The 18,432-nt window shown below is 39.5% G+C and overlaps 1 protein-coding gene across 1 annotated transcript; it reads left to right on the top strand.

Moving 5' to 3' along the window:
- The first annotated feature begins 674 nt into the window (after nt 1–674).
- On the top strand, nt 675–18,432 carry SYNGR4 (synaptogyrin 4). The gene is made up of 4 exons (XM_035134614.3): nt 675–819; nt 2,307–2,544; nt 8,252–8,388; nt 18,169–18,432. Exons 1-4 carry the CDS (start codon nt 724–726, stop codon nt 18,385–18,387), a joined length of 690 nt encoding a protein of 229 aa, XP_034990505.1. The 5' UTR covers nt 675–723; the 3' UTR covers nt 18,388–18,432.

An 18,432-nucleotide genomic window follows, 5' to 3' on the forward strand; every position in this document is an offset into this window, starting at 1 on the left:
TCCATAGTTCTCATTGAAAAATAACAATGCAAATTTCTCACTACTGCAATTTCAGGGCAAAATACATATATATATATTTGGCAATTAAATTTAATTCTGGTCTGTCTCATCCCAATGCACTATTACTTATTGCTTCATTAAGGTTTCCCAACCAATATTATGGGCTTTTAAAAAAGCAAATGAAGCATTGCCTGAACTGAACCACCCAATCAATTTAATCTTTACAAAACTTCAACTACATTATCAGTTAAGATTATACATTTGCTTTGCTTCTTGTTAAATTCTAATCTAAACAGATGTAGATAAATTTATTAAGTTAATTTTATTGGCTTTACAGTGCTTTTGGCATGACTGGTCAGATACTTTAGAGCAGGCATCCCCAAACTGCGGCCCTCCGGATGTTTTGGCCTACAACTCCCATGATCCCCAGCTAGCAGGACCAGTGGTCGGGGAAGATGGGAATTGTAGTCCAAAACATCTGGAGGGCCGAAGTTTGGGGATGCCTGCCTTAGAGTTTGGTGATTGGGGGAGACCCTTGTAGGTCTCGGAAAGATGCCTTGATATACTACTTTTGAATTTTCAGGTGTTGGTAGGTAGAAACTTACTGTAATAGTGTTTTCCTGCCTCATGCTTCTTTTCTAATCTATTTCATGTTTCCCAACTTCTGTTTCCAGCAGCTCTCAAAATCCAGTTTTGTTCTAGTGACAAAAAGGAAACTACAGAATGAGGAAAGTGATTACAACTTTGCGGGAATTCTCAGACCATGACCTGGTGCACTTCTTCATAAGACCTCAGATCATTGCTCGGATTCTGGCAGGGGTGAGAAAAAGTACAACAAAATCAAATACCGGTTCCAATGACTTCTAAATTCAGGATCATATTTCAACGTTGATTTGGTTTTGAATCAAAACAATGCTTCCAGAATTACCATCTTTTTTTTTTCTATTACAAACTATGAAATTCCAAAGAACATATCCCAGTACAACATGCATTGTTTGGACATCACCAGACACTTTCTGGGGCATTTATGCAAAGGTTGCCCTATACCTGTGGAATATGCAAGTGTAAAATGCACCAACACCAACTTGCACTCACACACACACACCATCCATCTATACAAAAGATGTACACAATTTTTGTTACCAACTAAGATCCAGCTCTTTGGTTTTATAAGCAGGGCAGCTTTTCCTAACCCCATGACTAGATTGCCTCTACATGGAGGAGCATCTGCAAGCTTGACTGAAGCACTGAATGCAAGTGTCTCACAGCTCTCACATGGATAGGAGCAAGGGAGCTGCTGATATTATTTTCTGTCTTATTGAATCTCAGTTTAGCATGAGGTATGAACTAGGAGTCCTGATTTCAAACACACTGGTCAATTTCTAAATAAATTAACTTCAAATCATAGGTTATGAAACTGATTTACTAAACTAGCTGGGGTTTGTTTTAAATCAGAATTCCTTATTTGTACACAACACTAAGCCAAGATTCAGTGAAACTGATACTGTACTTGGCAGCTCTTTCCTCAGCTGTGGGGGAATACAGTACAGGAGTCTGGTTTTTCACTCGGGTTTGCTAAGTCTCATTCAAGTTGCACTAAACCATGCAAATGTAGCCCATGTTCTTCCATCAACTTCATTTACAGTACAATTTCCATTATATGAAGCAGAGTTATCTACCAATTGTGTTTCCATGGGCGTAGCCAGGGTTTTTTTTTTGCAGGGGGGAGGACTTTTTTGGGGGTAGAACTGATGTGATTGGTCAGTTAGTTAGGTGCGGTATTTCTATTGTTTTACTTAGGGGGAGCAGCTGCCCCCCTTGGCTAAGCCTACCGGTATGTGTGTTCCCCATGATAGTTTCGGTTTGTGTAAGAAGTTTATACAAATCTCTGACTTTTGTATATTTTCTATGCTATTAGTAAGAGTGATGTTGGTACTACTTCCATTGCTATTTTGGTTTTTTAAATAGTAACCAGCCCCTGGCATCTAGACAGTGTAGTATGTTTTGGATTTGTCTCTAAATTCAAAAGCTTTATATGAACAGCATGATTATTTTCAAAAAATGTAAGCAAAAACTGCCCAAGTCTGCTGAGAACCTGAGACTTTAACTTGAGATACATGTGGGCCATGGATAGGAAGAGCAGAAAACTAGACTTATTCATCTTCATCTCAATGCATACACTATGGGATTTGATTATTGGAGAGGGTTGATTGTAAATACATGTATAGGCAAGAGTTTTACTGATACATAATATGGTATCTCAACAACAATCATACTTAACTCTTTCTTGCTTTCACCCTTTCCAGGTTTTATCCCTGACTATCTTTGCCTCCTTGGTGACTGAAGGTTATCAGAACCTGACAAATTCTTCCCAACTACACTGTGTTTTAAATGATAATGGGACAGCCTGCTGCTACGGCATCACAGTTGGCATACTCGCTTTCCTCCAGTGTCTTCTCTTTTTGGGTTTTGATGCCTATGAACCTTCCATTACAACTCACAAGTTCAAATATACCATCCTTGTCCTGGATGTTACCTTCTCCAGTGAGTTGACTTCCTTTCTTCCAAAGCCATAGGATAGAGTTTTGATATACAGTATGTGATTAATAGATTGGTGAAGCCCTGACACAACCAGATGCAAAGCCAGCATAATAATATACTGTATTCTAACCCCTGTTGTGTCCCAAAACTAGCTTACATCACTGTGGCCATTATTTACTGTACCTCCTACCACCACTTATTGTTGTGTCTCAGCAAACCAGCCAGCAGTTTCCCTAATGTATCAGCCTCAGTTGCTTTCCCACTTATCCCACTGCAGCTCTTTGCCAGTTGATAGTGTTTGGTACTCTGCTTTACCTGTCCCAACTGCCAAGGTGGTGGAGCCAAAGTGACAGACCTAATTACAAGATGCCATTCTGAAGGCACTGTAGCTTGTTTCCTATATAAATCAACTCAGTTATTGAAATCTGCTCCAGAGACCCTGCTTTGGGTCCCCTTGCTGTTAAAAGTGCAGAGGGAGGGGGCTTATCTAAGACCACCTTAGTGAGGAGGAAAAGAAAAAAAACAAGATCCAAATTATTCTATATTCACTTTTATCAATATGTAGTATGTATCAATATGTATTTTAGATTGTATTTTTGATTGTTTTATGTATATACTGTATGTGTATGCTGATCGAGAACCGTAACAATAACTAACTAACTATGTACATACACATTTTCCATAAGAAGCAGAAGCTTTCCATGGGTGGGTTACTCCTTCCATTTTCTGGGTAGACAAGGCTATATAAAATACCAGGCACCCCCAAACTGCGGCCCTCCAGATGTTTTGGCCTACAACTCCCATGATCCCTAGCTAACAGGACCAGTGGTCAGGGATGATGGGAATTGTAGTCCAAAACATCTGGAGGGCCGAAGTTTGGGGATGCCTGTAAAATACCTTCAAGCTTATTTGTTTGGTGAGAGATCATCTACCATTTTCAGTCCTGTCTGCTTTGCGACAATGAACTTCCAGATGGTTGCTATTTTGCAGTGGGATTCACTTGCATATCTACAAATTCAGTTTGTGCAAGTAAAATGGATTTTGTGCTCTTATGAGTAAACCTGCTTTTGAAAAAAATCCAAAACTTTCTGGGTTAATGGAAGTGATGGGAAAATGAACTAGAAAACGTGAGGTAACAATTGCTTGATACAGCACTATAACCTCCCTGCAAACACATCAGAATGAATGCTCAATAAACCGGACTTTGTGTAACATCTCCACAAACGTTATGCAAACAAATCAGGATGAATTATCAATAACTAATTCATCTATAAGCAACCTCTGGCAGGGAGTGCTAATCACCAGTGGTTAATAACCAGCTGCTCAGAAAAGTTACCTCAGAATACTGAAAGCTAAAGCTCTGCAGTCTTCAAGAATCTGATTGTCAAGGGCATGGAAAAATGGCTATGTCTCCTCAAGGTGCTAGTGGAGATCCAACTATAACTGGATTTATTGGTTAGTTTTTCAAATGCAACTCAAAGCAACTTACAACCAAATAAACAGAAACACACAAGAGATACATTAAACAAAAAATTAAAATACCCCACTACCACAGTTGTCTTATACTCCTTTCCCCATCTCTTTAATAACAGTCCCTCACATATTTGCCTTACCCTAGCACATAGCTGCCAAGTTATCCCTTTTTTACAGGGATTTTCCCTTATGCTGAATAGGCTTCCTCGCGAGAAAAGGGAAAACTTGGCAGCTATGCCCTAGCAGCATTTTTTTTTTTGCACAGGTTTCCACTTTTCCCCACTCCCACACAGAATTATCAGAATTGCATGTCAAAGCTTAACTACATCTGCAGGAGATTGAGGTACTCTGCCATCATATTCAGGCAGGGAAGGGGAGGAGTACCTTTGTGAAACCCTAGAGAGCTGCTAGTAGAAATCTGGAGCTGGATGAATAAATGGTCTTAGTGGGTGGGAAACCTAAGGCCAGGGAGCCAAATCCAAGCCACAACCCTCACTGGCCCTGTTCTGCACCCTCAAGTGTTTTTGCCTGGCTAGAATGCGTGTCCATGAACCTATAGTGCTTTTCACTTGCCTGGATGGTGGGTAGAGAGGCATGTATATGTGTAAATAGTTGACTTGTGTGTGGTTGAAATGTGGCCTATTGTACAAAGGCAAGGGAAGAGTCACATACGTTACTTTGGCCACTTTTTGCCTTTGTCCCCACTCACAATTGTTCCCAAAGGTTGCCCATGTACTACAAAAGGTTCCTTTAAAATATGTGAAAGAATCTACGCTGCTGATCCATGCTGCTGCTGGGCACACTGACTGCCTTTTATACTGATTGAGTATACTGCCTTCTTGTACCTCTGCCTGTTGTTTCATTTCTTAATGAGCCAATCCCTGTGCTGGGGAGCTCACAAAAGACAACAGACAAAACATGGAGACAGACAAGGAAACAATAAGAAAATACCAGTTCCATACAAAATGCTGTCATTTCCACATGCTGTCTTATCTGTTGCTGTCAGACTTATTGGACAAGCATGATCACAGAAAATGAGTGCTTCAAGTAGGGCAATGAGTTGGCATTATATATCTGAATGAAACATTTTTCAGGCCCTGGCTTTTGGCAACTCATCAGTGCTCAATACAGCTCCAGAAATGCCACTGAGCCATCTCATCTGTTTTTTTCCCCCCCGTGGTGTTTTTCTTTTTTTTTTGCCTTCCATCTGTACTGCCTGTCAAAGATCTCCACAACTTCTGTCAGATTAAGCTATTTAGTACACTGCCTTCCCACCCCACTGGGCATTCATTTTAGGCCCTCTTTATCCCTAGAATATATATTGGTCGAATTAATTACTTTTGCCCTATATGTTGTTCTGTGCCAGTACAAATCTAGCATAGTTTCTTTATCTCAGAACCAAAGAATAAAGTTGAGTTCACTGAAATGGAAAGGTAGCATAGTTAAACCACATCAAAAGGAAATACATTTTACTATGCAAATATAAAATCCAGGAAAAGAAAGGTCAGGTGTTTCGGTGATTTTCTCAGGAGTGCAATAGATAATACTACCAAATTTGTGAGGAAGAGCAATACATTATTTTGCCTCTGTGTTTAAAGCCATATCTCTAATAATTAAAGATTAGTAGAGGCCAGATTATCCCACACCTGCTTATTATGGGGCTCTTGCCGCTAAAACATCTGGCACAAGTCTTATTTGAGATAGGATGTTTGGCTGATGCAATCTGGCAGCTTTCCTTTTCTCCCTTATTGTTCATCAGCTACAAAGGCAAAAGCTCCTTTTAATACACCTGTCAATTGTGCAGTGTTTGTTTTAGGGAAGGATTGCCCTTCTGATCCCTGAAGGCAGTTGGTTTATCCATGAATGCAGGAGCTTTTATTAAATTTAGACTTTGCTGACTTAGTTCTGAAGCTGCTATAATGCTGCTGCTTCTGCAGTTTAGAGCCACCTTCTCAATTTCTCACTATGAGATTGGTCAGATTTTGGAATATAGCAAGAGTCAGCTGGAACAAATAAAAGGCCCATCTAATCCAGTACCCTGGTCTCACAGTAGCCAGCCTATGGGAATCCCACAAGCAGGATATGAGTGCAGCTGTGCTCTCCTACCTTGTGCTCTCTAGCACAGGCATGTCAAACCTGCGGCCCTCCAGATGTTTTGGACTACAATTCCCATCTTCCCCAACCACTGGTCCTGCTAGCTAGGGATCATGGGAGTTGTAGGCCAAAACATCTGGAGGGCCGCAGGTTTGACATGCCTGCTCTAGCAGCTGATATTCAGAGGCATGCTGCCCCTGATAATGCAGGTAGTTCAGTCGCCATGGCTAGTAGCCATTGATAGAGGTCTTATTTGTCTAAACCTCTTCAAAAGCCATTGAAGTTAGTGGCCATTTCTACATTTTGTGGTAGTGAAGCACACTATGAGATATGTAAAAAAAAAATACTTCCTTTTGTTTGTCCTGCTGAATCTTCCTACATTCAGTTTCATTGGATGACTTTACCGGTAGGTTTCAGTCTTATGGGGTGGGGGACTTCTCTCTATCCACTTTCTTCATGTAATGCATAATTTTATACATCTCTATCATGTCCCCCATACCTTTTTAAAACTAAACAGTCTTAAAAATTTTAACTTTCCCTTACAGGAGAGTTTTTCAAGCCTCATGATAGTTTTGGTTGCCCAAAGCTTTTCCAACACTGGAATATACTTTTTGCAGTGCACCAAGCAGAACTTTACATAATATTCAGAGTGTGGTCACACTTGTATCACAGCACTACATATAATAGTTATGATTTTATTTTCAATCCATTTCCTAATGATCCCCAACATGGAATGTGCCTTTTTCACAGCTACTGAACACTGAGGTGACATTTTCATTGAGCTGTTCATCATTACTCTGAAGATCTCTTTCCTGGTCAGTTACCAGTCACCACCAATTCAGTTTCCATACATCTTTACGTGAAGTAAGGATTTTTGTCCCAGTGTGCATCACTTAAACTACTTTACTTTGAATTGCCATGTTAATATTTATTTAGTTATTATATTATTTATTACATTTATATACCACCTTTTTCTTCCAGGGAGCTCAAAATGGTGAACATGGCTCTCCTCCTCCCCATTTCATCCTCACAACAACCCTGTGAGGTAGGTTAGGCTGAGAGGCAGTGACTGGCCCAAGGTTACCCAGTGAGCTTCATGGCTGAGTGGGGATTTTAACCCTGCTCTCCCAGTTCATAGCTCTACACTTTAACCATTACACCATTCAGAGAATTTGGAGATATTATTTTGGATCTCCTTATAATCCATTTTTGCTCTTACTACTCTGAACAATTGTGTGTCATCAGCAAATGGGGCCACTTTCACTGCTAGCCTCTAACTGCAGTTCATTTATGAATAAGTTAAAAAGCACCAGTCCCAGTGTAACTTTTTGGGGATCCTACTTTATACATCCCTTCAATGATAAAACTATCCATTTATTCTTGCTCTCCATGTCATGTTCCTACTGATCCAAACAGGTCTTACAGTCTGCTTATTGCTAAGCTTACTTGGTGAGGGACTTTAACAAAAGGTTTTTGTACACAATGTCTACTTGACAAACCTCAAACAGCTTTGTGTGTTGTTTTTGTTTTACAATCAAGCAATATATAAAATGAAATTACATAAATAAATAAATCATCTCTATCCATATGCTTATTGACTTCTTAAAGAACTCTAAAATGTTGGTTAGAGGGAACTTACATTTATGAAAGCCATGCTTGTTCTTCTTTGGCAACACTTGTTTTTTATATGCGATCTTTAATAATATTTTCTACCAGTTTTTCTGAAAAAGATGTTAGCCTAACCAGTTGTAATTTCCCTGGTCCTCTCTGGATTCCTTTTTTAAAATTGGGGTTACATTGCCCATTTGTTAGGGTTGCCATATGTCCTCTTTTTCCAGGACACACACTCTTTTAATGAGTAGAGTCGTCATAGTGAGCCATAGTTAAAAGTAGAAGTTGGCAAATGTGTCCTCTTTTTGCTCTTCAAAATATGACAACCCTACATTTGCTATATTTTACAGCAAAGCTATCCAGAGAACTTTTATCAGTTAGAAAGAACAGAGCAGTACGGTGGACACTAGAGGCTACTGAACCTTATATTATCTTATTCACCAGTTAACACAAAAAGTCCTGCTCTAAAATGAAGCTTCATTTGAGTTTTTAACTGTTTGTATCACATTCTAACCTCTTGTTTTCTCCTCAGTTATCTGGACATGCCTGTGGTTTGTTGGGTTCTGCTTCCTAGCCAATCAGTGGATCAGATCGACAAGCCACTACCTGCTGGGAGCTGGTGCTGCCCGAACCAGCATCACCTTTGCGGTCCTCTCCGTTCCATGCTGGGTGAGTCAGTAAAGTACTCCCCTTTTATTTCAGAGTAACAAGAAAACCTGCTGAGTCAGCCACAATAAGGGGGGGTGTCCCTCCCTGCAGAGTGTCAATAGAAAAGACAAACCCATCTTATCAAAGCCAACGTTGATCCCTTCGAAGAAGCAGGTGGCACATACCCTAGTTATTTAAGGAGATGAGGGTGATGCCATAAGGGGCAGTATTTTTCCTTCTATATAGTGAATGTTATTTATTTTTCTGAAATGTCGTATGATAAGCCTAATCCTCTTTAGCATGTACACGTTTTTTTTTTAATCAGAGAGTGTTTGATTACAAATCAAGAAACAGGCAGTGAAGCTACTTTTTAGCTGGCATGAAGCAGCATATAACAAGACATACAGGTGAAACTTGGAAAATTAGAATATTGTTGAAAAGTGCATTTATTTCAGTAATGCAACTTATTACTTTTTATTTTTACAAATGCTTTCTTTTGGAAATTCCACAGTAATAAAACAAATAGTTACAATAATACAAAAATAAACATCGCTACTACATTCTATTTATAATTGACCTGCCTAACGACAAATAATTACAACTACAATAAATAAAGGCTTGACATATCTTGCTTTGCATGTCATGCATGTATCTCATATATTGGTTTCACCTTTTAAGTTGTGTTACTGAAATATATGCACTTTTCGACGATATTAAAATTTTCCAAGTTTCACCTTTACAAGTCCTTTCTGGGGAGGAAAGGTAAGTGGCTAGTCAAAGTTCAGTTAATACTGAGAAAGTGAGCTCAGGGCAGAGTCAGGCCTAGGCCAGGCCAGTTGTCTTTTGCTAATTGCAGCCTCCAGTTGTGGGTCCTTGGCAGCAGAAGTGCTTCTCTGAGACAGGTGTGTGTGTCATCCAAAGGTGTTCTCTGCAGTGGTGGCTGGTGTGTTTGGCATATGGCAGTGTAAAACATGTGAAAATGTTGCACATAGTACTTCATGGAGTGCAAGGCCTAATCCCTTTAAGCATATACAGGTATACTAAAACTGGAATAAGGCAAACTAGCGCTGTATTACTGCTTAAATGCACTCAGTTTAGAGTTTGTGCATTAGAATGGCTGTCAAATTGATTTACAGTGGCAGAAGAACATTTCAAATTATTCCCAGGAAATGAAAGAAAAAAGAGTAGTTTAGTGTGTGTTGGTCTAACGTCAGCTTTTGGTAACATTGACATTTTTAGAACCATAGAGCAGACAATTCAGATTAGCAGTTCATTGACAGGAATAGCAAATGAAAGAAACAAGACAAATAGATTGTTAGCAAAGTTAATCCAAGAATAAAATCTTGAAGCAAAAACATATTAGGATTATGCAGGTCAGAAAGTTCCAAGTTTCTGCCACTGGCCACCAAGACAATGTAAAGAAGCTAATCTTTCTTGACATTTCCTCCCGCAGAATCATTTGGTTAGAGATGGAGTACTGTACTTACCGTAATTACAAGTGTTGCTAATAGAAACGCACTGCTGAATATGGCTAGAGTAGCTGGTGAATTATAGCCACAGCAACAGTAGCACCATTTTCTTTTAGCTCTTAGTTGATAGCAAGATTTACTGTTTCAATCCAGCTTTGGGGTTAAATGCACCATAAATTGGCCATAAAATTAAAATACCTTGGAATGGCATTAAACATGGCACCACTTGCAAGTAATAAATAAATAAATAAATGAAACCTTCATTGAAAACTTTCATTTTTCAAATAAGTGAGACCCAGGTGGCGCTGTGGTTAAACCACTGAGCCTAGGGCTTGCTGATCAGAAGGTCGGCGGTTCGAATCCCTGTGACGGGGTGAGCTCCCGTTGCTTGGTCCCAGCTCCTGCCAACCTAGCAGTTCGAAAGCACGTCAAAATGCAAGTAGATAAATAGGAACCGCTATAGCGGGAAGGTAAACGGCGTTTCCATGTGCTGCTCTGGTTTGCCAGAAGCGGCTTTGTCATGCTGGCCACATGACCTGGAAGCTGTACGCCGGCTCCCTTGGCCAATAATGCGAGATGAGCGCGCAACCCCAGAGTCGGTCACGACTGGACCTAATGGTCAGGGGTCCCTTTACCTTAATACAGTTTTAAAGAATCAGGATCAAGAATGAACTTCAGTGTACAGTGCATAATACCTACAAGAAAGTTGTTTTTTTTAAAAAAATGTTCCATTAGCATACAGTTATGAGAGTATAATACAATAGTGCAATAATGAGTTGTTAATTATCTGCAAAAACAAATTTTGCAGAAGGTGCAACTATAGCTCATACAACCTATATAGTTACCACATTTTACAACTACATGGTCTAGATAAAATCATGAAACACATGATTCCTGCAATTTTCTGTCATTAGTTCGATCACAGAGGTGGAATCTGCCCCTTTTGTGGATGTCAGCCATAGCAAGCCATCTCAGGTCTGAAGCTGCCTTTCTTTGAATAGTCCCAGGCAAGCTGGCTATGTTTCTTGATTCAATCAGGGTTTGTTAAACTCCAGGCCCAAGTCTACTACAAAGCTACATCTTTCATCCCATCCACTGCATTGTTGGTTGTTTAGTTGCTAAAGAATGCAGGCATTTAAATAGGCATTATCTTCTGTATTTGAAGGCAACACTATTGGCCACAATTTGATTATGATTTTTAATGTTAAATGCAGCCCATCTGGTTACACCAAGACTTGTTTTAGGATTTGATTTGTTGTCTGAGATAGCTGTATCTATGGATTTAAGAAAGGTGGATCACTGTCATTCCTTTACTTGGCAGATAACTTACAAATCAAATCTTTTTGAAAACCAAAAATGCTGCTATTGATATTTCTTGATTTATGGGCAAGGAATAGAACCCTGCATAAGTAGGGATTCCCCTGTATATGTGAAGGGATATGGAATGGGCCACAGACATCACTTTACATAATCTCAAGCTCACAAATGTGTCTCAGTGCATGGGAGAAAGATTGGTTTGTAACTTTTCTGCAGAATGCAGTTTTCACAATTAATTGTGTTGTATGAGCCAGGTGCTATCTTAATGCCATTTGCCGGGTCCTTTCTCTGAAGTATGTGTGTGCTTGTCAAAGAAGAAGAATTATTGTAATATACAGTTACTGACTCACACTTGCATTCATGAAAGGGTTAACCTGAGCTCAAGTTGCCAGTGGGGGTAGAGCTTAGCCCCATTTCTCCCCCCCCCCACTTTCTCTTTCTGCTTTCTGGAACAAGCAAGAAGCCATGTGATCCATGGTTCCCAGTTGAACAAAAACCAAGAGAACAGAATCTCTCTAAAATGGATTTATAAAGCCTGCATCTTTCAAATATAACCAAGTTTTAATGTGCTTTGAGCAATCGCCATTGTGCTCACAAGAAAGTATGGATCTCTCTTCCAAACCTCTATCTCTAACAGAAACCCTTCCCCCAACCAATGTTCATCATTATCTGAGAACGGGCCATCTGAATGGACCCACTACCCTTGCAGGGGGAAATTGCTGCTACCAGTCCAACTTCACCAAATAATGGTCCAACCATGGCAAGAGAGTGCATTGTGCACCCCATCCTACCTTCAGACCATCCCTCAAATCACACGGGGGAAAGACAACTTCAAGGGTGTGTCCTGTCCAGTATGTTGGACCAGTGGTCATTTGAGGTAGCCTCATGGTTGTGAGAGAGTCCCATGCCAGCTCAACAGTAGCCTTCGCTTGGATGTTGAAGTCACTCAGAAGTATTCTCTAGGGGTTCTCCAAAAACTTGGATCTAGAAAATTTGTTATTTGTGGCCCTAGAAGATTAGGAGGAATATCATAGGCAACTAATCCTTCCAAAAGATATATAGCAAGTATATGTACTGTACATATAATAACTAAAATTATGATGCAGGTAGAACAGTTTGGGTCACTTTGATTAGGAAACTGTTCCTTGCTGCTGGTACCTGAAGTTTCTGGTTCATAATTAAGGGAATCCAGCCCATACTCTAAGCCTGATAGAGTGTACATATGGGGTGCCTAGTGTTCCGAGCACATAAAGAGAATACAGTCAAACCTCGGTTTACGTCTACCTCTGTTTGCGACCCGCTTCGGCGAGTGACCGCCGTGGACCCGGAAGTGTTTACATCCAGGTTCCGCGGCGTCGGATGCACAGATGCGATCTGTGCAGCGCGTGCGTGTGCAGAAGTGCTCTATTGGCGCTTCGCGCACGCGCAGAAGCATACCTTCGGGGAGCGACCGCCTCCGCGGAATGGATTGCGGTCGCAAACCGAGGTACCACTGTAGAAAGCACTTGCCTACTCTGCTTTAGTCTTGAGGGCTCAATACATTTCTACCAATTTTAGTAGTGAAGAAAACTGCCTCAGGACTGAGCTCTTTGGTGCATGTTTATTCCTTCATTCCTTGTGGAACTGAGTGACTCACACTTCCCATCAACAAGCTGTAGAATTAATCAGGAGGAGCCTTCATATAGGAGCAGTTGCAGCAGGCCTTAATTTACAATCTGGCACAGAATGAGCCCAAGCAATTCAAGACCCAGTCCAGCCTGCGGCTGGAGTTTGTTAGATCTGGAAGGCTGAGCAGCTAACAAAGATTTTAACTCCAGCAGGGACCATTGGTAATGTCTAACCTGACCCCCTGTCAAGCATAGGGCAATTGAATTCCCTCTGCTAACGGTAGCAGCCCACTAAGTAGAATTTGCAGAAAGCACACCTTTGACCAAAGTCGTATTTTACAACTGCAGTGAGAAACTGGAGGATTTGCAGTCAGGTTTTTTTAATCAATAATGAGGATACCAGTAGATTTAAGGACAGTTACCAAAACACTGAAAACAGAGTTCCCCATTTTGAATCTTTTACAGTGGAAATATAAAATTTCATTTTAAAATATTTGTTTTCCAAGAAAAATCAAATTTGCATATTTTTATAAGATTTTATTAATACTTTTTATTGAGTTATATTGCAAATACATACAAATCAAAAATTTTAAACGTGAAAAGAAAAAAGATTTTAAAAGGTTACAAATAACAAAAAAGAAAAGAAATTTAAATAAATTACATAAACTACAGTAATACAATTAAATCTTAATGAAGGTAAGAAAAAAATCATAGATGGAATAGCGTTACTTCATTCATTATTAAACTAAGACTTTGCAAACCAAATACATACACTTTAAACAGTTACCTCTTACATATCGTCTGTTTTACTAAGAACTAAGAAGCTAACACTTCTTAGGTATTTCATTTTTGATATTCTTGTTCTTTGGCCTTCCATCAGTCTCACAACAGTTCATTATTCCTAATTAAACCCAACTTATCTATATTTCAGTACATCCCTCATCTTGGTACCAGGGAGCTTTTTACCTTTGCAGGGTTATTCTAGACACAGCCAGATCTTCACTGCTGAACCTTGACTCATCAGATATTTATTTAAGTACTCCCATTCTTTCTTAACTGTCTTATTTGACTTGTCTCTTATTATATCTGTCAGCTTCGCGAGTTCAAAGTACTCGCTCAGTTTACACAACCATTCCTTTTTGATGGGTATGGGTTCCTCCTTCCAATATTTAGCCACCAATACTCTTGCTGCTGATGTAGCATAGAGAAATACTGTAGGCTTATTTTATCTTTAGGGAAATTGTTTGTCAAAATTCCCAGAAGAAATGCTTCAGGGTTTTTTTTTTGCAGAAGATTTTATTAATACTCATTGTAATACACTACATTAAAAAACAAACCTAAAGAAAAAGAAGAATGCAAAGTCCTCTCTCACAGGTAGATCTTAACTCTTGTTCAACACAGAAAGAGGTAAACCCTCCCAGCTCTCACCTGGTTTCCCTCTCTTCTCCCAGCCTTCTACCCTGGGAGATCTTCCTTCCCTGCCTTTCACACAGGGTCCTTCACCAACCATCCATCACGGTCATCTGCTTGCAATCCCCTCCTTAACCCAGAGTAGACAACAAGAAGCAAAAGCAAAGCAAATAATGGGGTTGCCATATTTTGAAGAGCAAAAAACAGGACACATTTGCCAACTTCTACTTTTAACTATGGATCGCTATGATGACTCTCACTTTACATACCCATGAAAAAGAGGACATACGAAAACCCTAAGAAAAAGTAACAAAAAGATAAAAGTAATAAAAGAATGAGAAAATAGTAAAGGAATAGAAGATAAAGAAATAAATAGGACTTCCAATTTTCCAACTGTCAGTTGTATGTATAAGAGTCATTCAAAGTACTCAAAATGTTTACTCCAGGCTGGTATCTAACTGTTCCTCCTTCTAATAGGTGATGTTTTCACAGTCTTCTAGTCTGGACATCTGGAATGCATTGATTTTTTCTTCACACAAAATGTCTAAAAGAGTTTCTCCAATTACTATTACAGATAAAAGTCACCAATAGTCTTCCTCCAGTCCAACATAACAACTTTACCTCCAATACTGAAAAACAATAACTCGATCTTTATTCCCTCAATAATCTATTCGCTGTGTCCATATATTGAGACAATGATCCATAGTTATTTACTGTACTTATCATTAATTCACACCCAGATCTGTATATTCCAATTACATTTTCCATTGGCCATGGTTTTCTATTCTACTTCCATTTCCTCTTCTTACATTCTTTTTCCATGTGTTGCCAGAGGCTTAATAGCTTTTCCCTCTAATTTTAGTCCAAATTTAAAAACTTTCTTGGGTAAGTATGTTTAAATCATGCTTTTTGTTCTATTTTATTTTCAGCCCTCTAGTGCTGCCTCTTCTTAAGCCAGCAGTAGGGTCTTATTTCAGATGTGCCTTTTAACCAGCAAACTTGTCATAATTTATAGCAGTTTCAGAAGTGATTGAAGAAAGGGAGGTTTAACTGATCTTTGCCCTAGGGACTGATCCCTAGGGTTATTAAGTGGTGTTTGGGCAATATTTTGATTCTTCCACTCCCTGGTCACTTACCTGCCCAGGTTACTTGAAGGTTCCTTGGTCCCATGATGAGACAGCAGCCCTTCCATAGCATTGGAAATTAATCTCTGTTTCCCCAATGGCTATCATTAATCACCATCTAATTATCACTGTTGATGGAGTTTTGACAGGAGACGTCTAATCAGCCATGATTCTGCTCCCGAAGTCCGAGTCCTTCCCCCAAAATTCTAATACAGTGGTACCTCGGTTTATGAACACAATTGGTTCCGGAAGTCTGTTCATGAACTGAAGCGTTCATAAACTGAAGCGAAGTTTCCCATGCAATGTAATGGAAAGTGGATTAATCTGTTCCAGACGGTCCGCGGAGTACTTAAACTGAAGCGTACTTAACCCGAAGTATGGGTGTAATTGGTTCCGGAAGTCTGTTCATAAACTGAAGCGAACTTTCCCATTGAAAGTAATGGAAAGTGAATTAATCCGTTCCAGATGGGTCCGCAGCATTTGTAAACCAAAAATTTGTAAACCGAGGTGTTCATAAACCAAGGTTCCACTGTACTGTATGCTTATTGAGAAGCAAAATAGTACAGCTGTTCTCTTGCTTACCTAACACAAACACTGTACTAGAATACCATTTTGTATTCTGATATTTGCCTTGCTCAACTGTTTACTTCCTCAAGGCTCACCCACACATCCCTTCCAAGCTTCCTTCATCTCCCAAAACCTGCTTGCCAGTTCCCCAAGAATATAAGCACTCTGTTGGATGAGACAAATGACTTATCTAACCCATTTCCCACAGTGGTCAACAATATGAATTCCTGTAATCTCATTTTAAAGACATTAATTTAGATGCCATCACATCTTGTGGTAATAAATTCCAGAGTTTTTGCATTGTATGAACAAGTACTTTGCTCTATCCTGAACAATTCAGCTTAATCGGGTGACCTCAGATACTAGCATATAAAGGATTTAAAACTCAAACAACTTTCTTCATACCATGCATAATTTTATACACTTCTCTCATGCCTTCTCTTACTTGCTCTTTTCCACCTCTACAATACAGTATACTTTTTGAGATGCAGCGACCAGAAATATATACAATATTCAAGTGTAGCATTAAAATATTAGTAGGGAGGTGTTTTGTCCTTTTCCTAATGATTCCTGGCATATACTACCTTTTCCCCAGCTGGAATATTGTGTAGATTTCTAGCTACCACATCTCAAAAAGGATATTGTAAAGCTAGAAAAGGGGGAAGGGGCAAAGACTAGGGGGTCCTAAAGTTGCAGCAACTCCCTCAGGAATAAAGGTTACCTTTTTAAGGCTGTTTAGTTCAGAAAGCTATCATCATGACCCCAATATGTCTTTCCTGGTAAGTCATTGCCAGTTTATATTTTTTTGTTTGAATGTGAATCACTATATAGTTGCTTGCATTGAACTGTGCTTGCCATTCTGATGCCCAGTCACCAGGCCTGGAGAGCGCATTTTGGATCTGTTTTTACCATTCTGAGCAATTTGGTGTCATCCACAACTTGACTACTTCACTGTTCACCCCTATCTCCAGGTTATTTATACACAAGTTAAAAAGTACTGGTCTCAATACAGATCCTTGGGGGCTTTCTACATCTCTCCGTGAGACCTGTCCATTTATTCCTATCCTATTTCCTGTTCCTTAACTAGTTACAAATTCATAACTGAACAAGTCCCCTGACTGCAAAGTTTACTCTGGAGCTTTCAGTGAAGAACGTCTTAAAACCTGAAAATCCAAGTATACAATGAGCACTGGTATCCCCATAAATATTTTCTTGTCGGCACAAATAACTCCAAAAGATCAGTGAGCTAGGACTTACCTTTGCAGAAATCATGTTAACTCTTCAACTTGTTATTCAATATGCTTGATAATTTTATCTTTAATAATGCTTTCCAGCAATTTCCCCAAAACATATTAACCTTGTAATTTCCCAGATTCCCTCTCCCCCACACCCTCACCCTTTTTTTAAAAAAATGGTGTTAAAATGGCCAATTTCCAATCCTCCAGTATGGAAGCCAATCTTAGGGACCAGTTACAAAATCAGTACTTCTACATTTGATTTTTAAAGATATCTTAAGACGGATAGAATTTCCTCTGAAAAGCCAGATACAAAAAATTATTCTTCATCAGCTGCTTATCCTACTGAAGCATACCTCCAACCCCCATCATCCTGAGGTTCAGCTGCCTCCGTAATTGGTATCCTGCTTCTGATGTATTTAAAGCATTTGTTATTGTTGGGATCAATATTCAGTCATGTCCGTCAAATTATTTTCCCCACCCCATCCCTTATTGTCTACTTGCATTTCTTTTGTCAGTTTGTCTTCCTTTTCATTCTCCACAATTGGGCAACACTTTCATTTTCAGAAGGAAGCTTTCCTGTGGCTAATGACTTTCATGATTCTGTTTGTTAACCATCTTCTTGAAGTTATTGGTACTTTTGTAGTATATGCATTTGAGCCAAGCTTTTATTGTTGAAGATTTGTATAAACTCTCAAGTGCTTTGGAGAGGTCAAACTTTCTTGACTTTTGCTTCAACTTTCTTTTTACCCTCCTTTTAAAGACATTTCTTCTTTGAAGTCAAATATTACTTTGCTGGACATTTTTGGCAATTTTCTTTTTGCATACATGTTGAATTTGATAGTGCTGCAGTCAATGTTCCCAATTGGTTGAACACTTAATGTCTTGCACCATATTGTCCTCACAATAGTTACTTTCTAAAGGCCAATACATCTCAAGTCCATAACTGTGCTGTGGTTTTAATCCACATCTTCTGGAGCTAACCATTGCCCTTCACTTGCTCTCTAAATAGTTTGTGCCATTTTCACAGTTGCATACAAGTGCCTGATCCACCACCTATTCTCTCCCACAGGTGTACCTGGCCTATGTGGCTCTGAAAAACCTGCAGGCTGAGCCACCTGTTCCTTACAAGCGGACCTTGGATGAAGGATCTGTTGCATTGACCACACTTTCATCTTCCACTAGCACTTCCCTTCCCAACAATATGGGTTACCCTGAAAATGTGGGTGTAGCCTCCTACCCATCCACTCCTGTACCCCACCGGCTGACATTAATGAATACTGATGACTAGGCAATTATTAATTTCACAGTAAATAAAAAGGGGATAGAAAAAGAA

Source organism: Zootoca vivipara, chromosome 12 (genome assembly GCF_965207765.1).
Source record: "Zootoca vivipara chromosome 12, rZooViv2.hap1.1, whole genome shotgun sequence".
NCBI classification, from domain to species: Eukaryota; Metazoa; Chordata; class Lepidosauria; order Squamata; family Lacertidae; genus Zootoca; species Zootoca vivipara.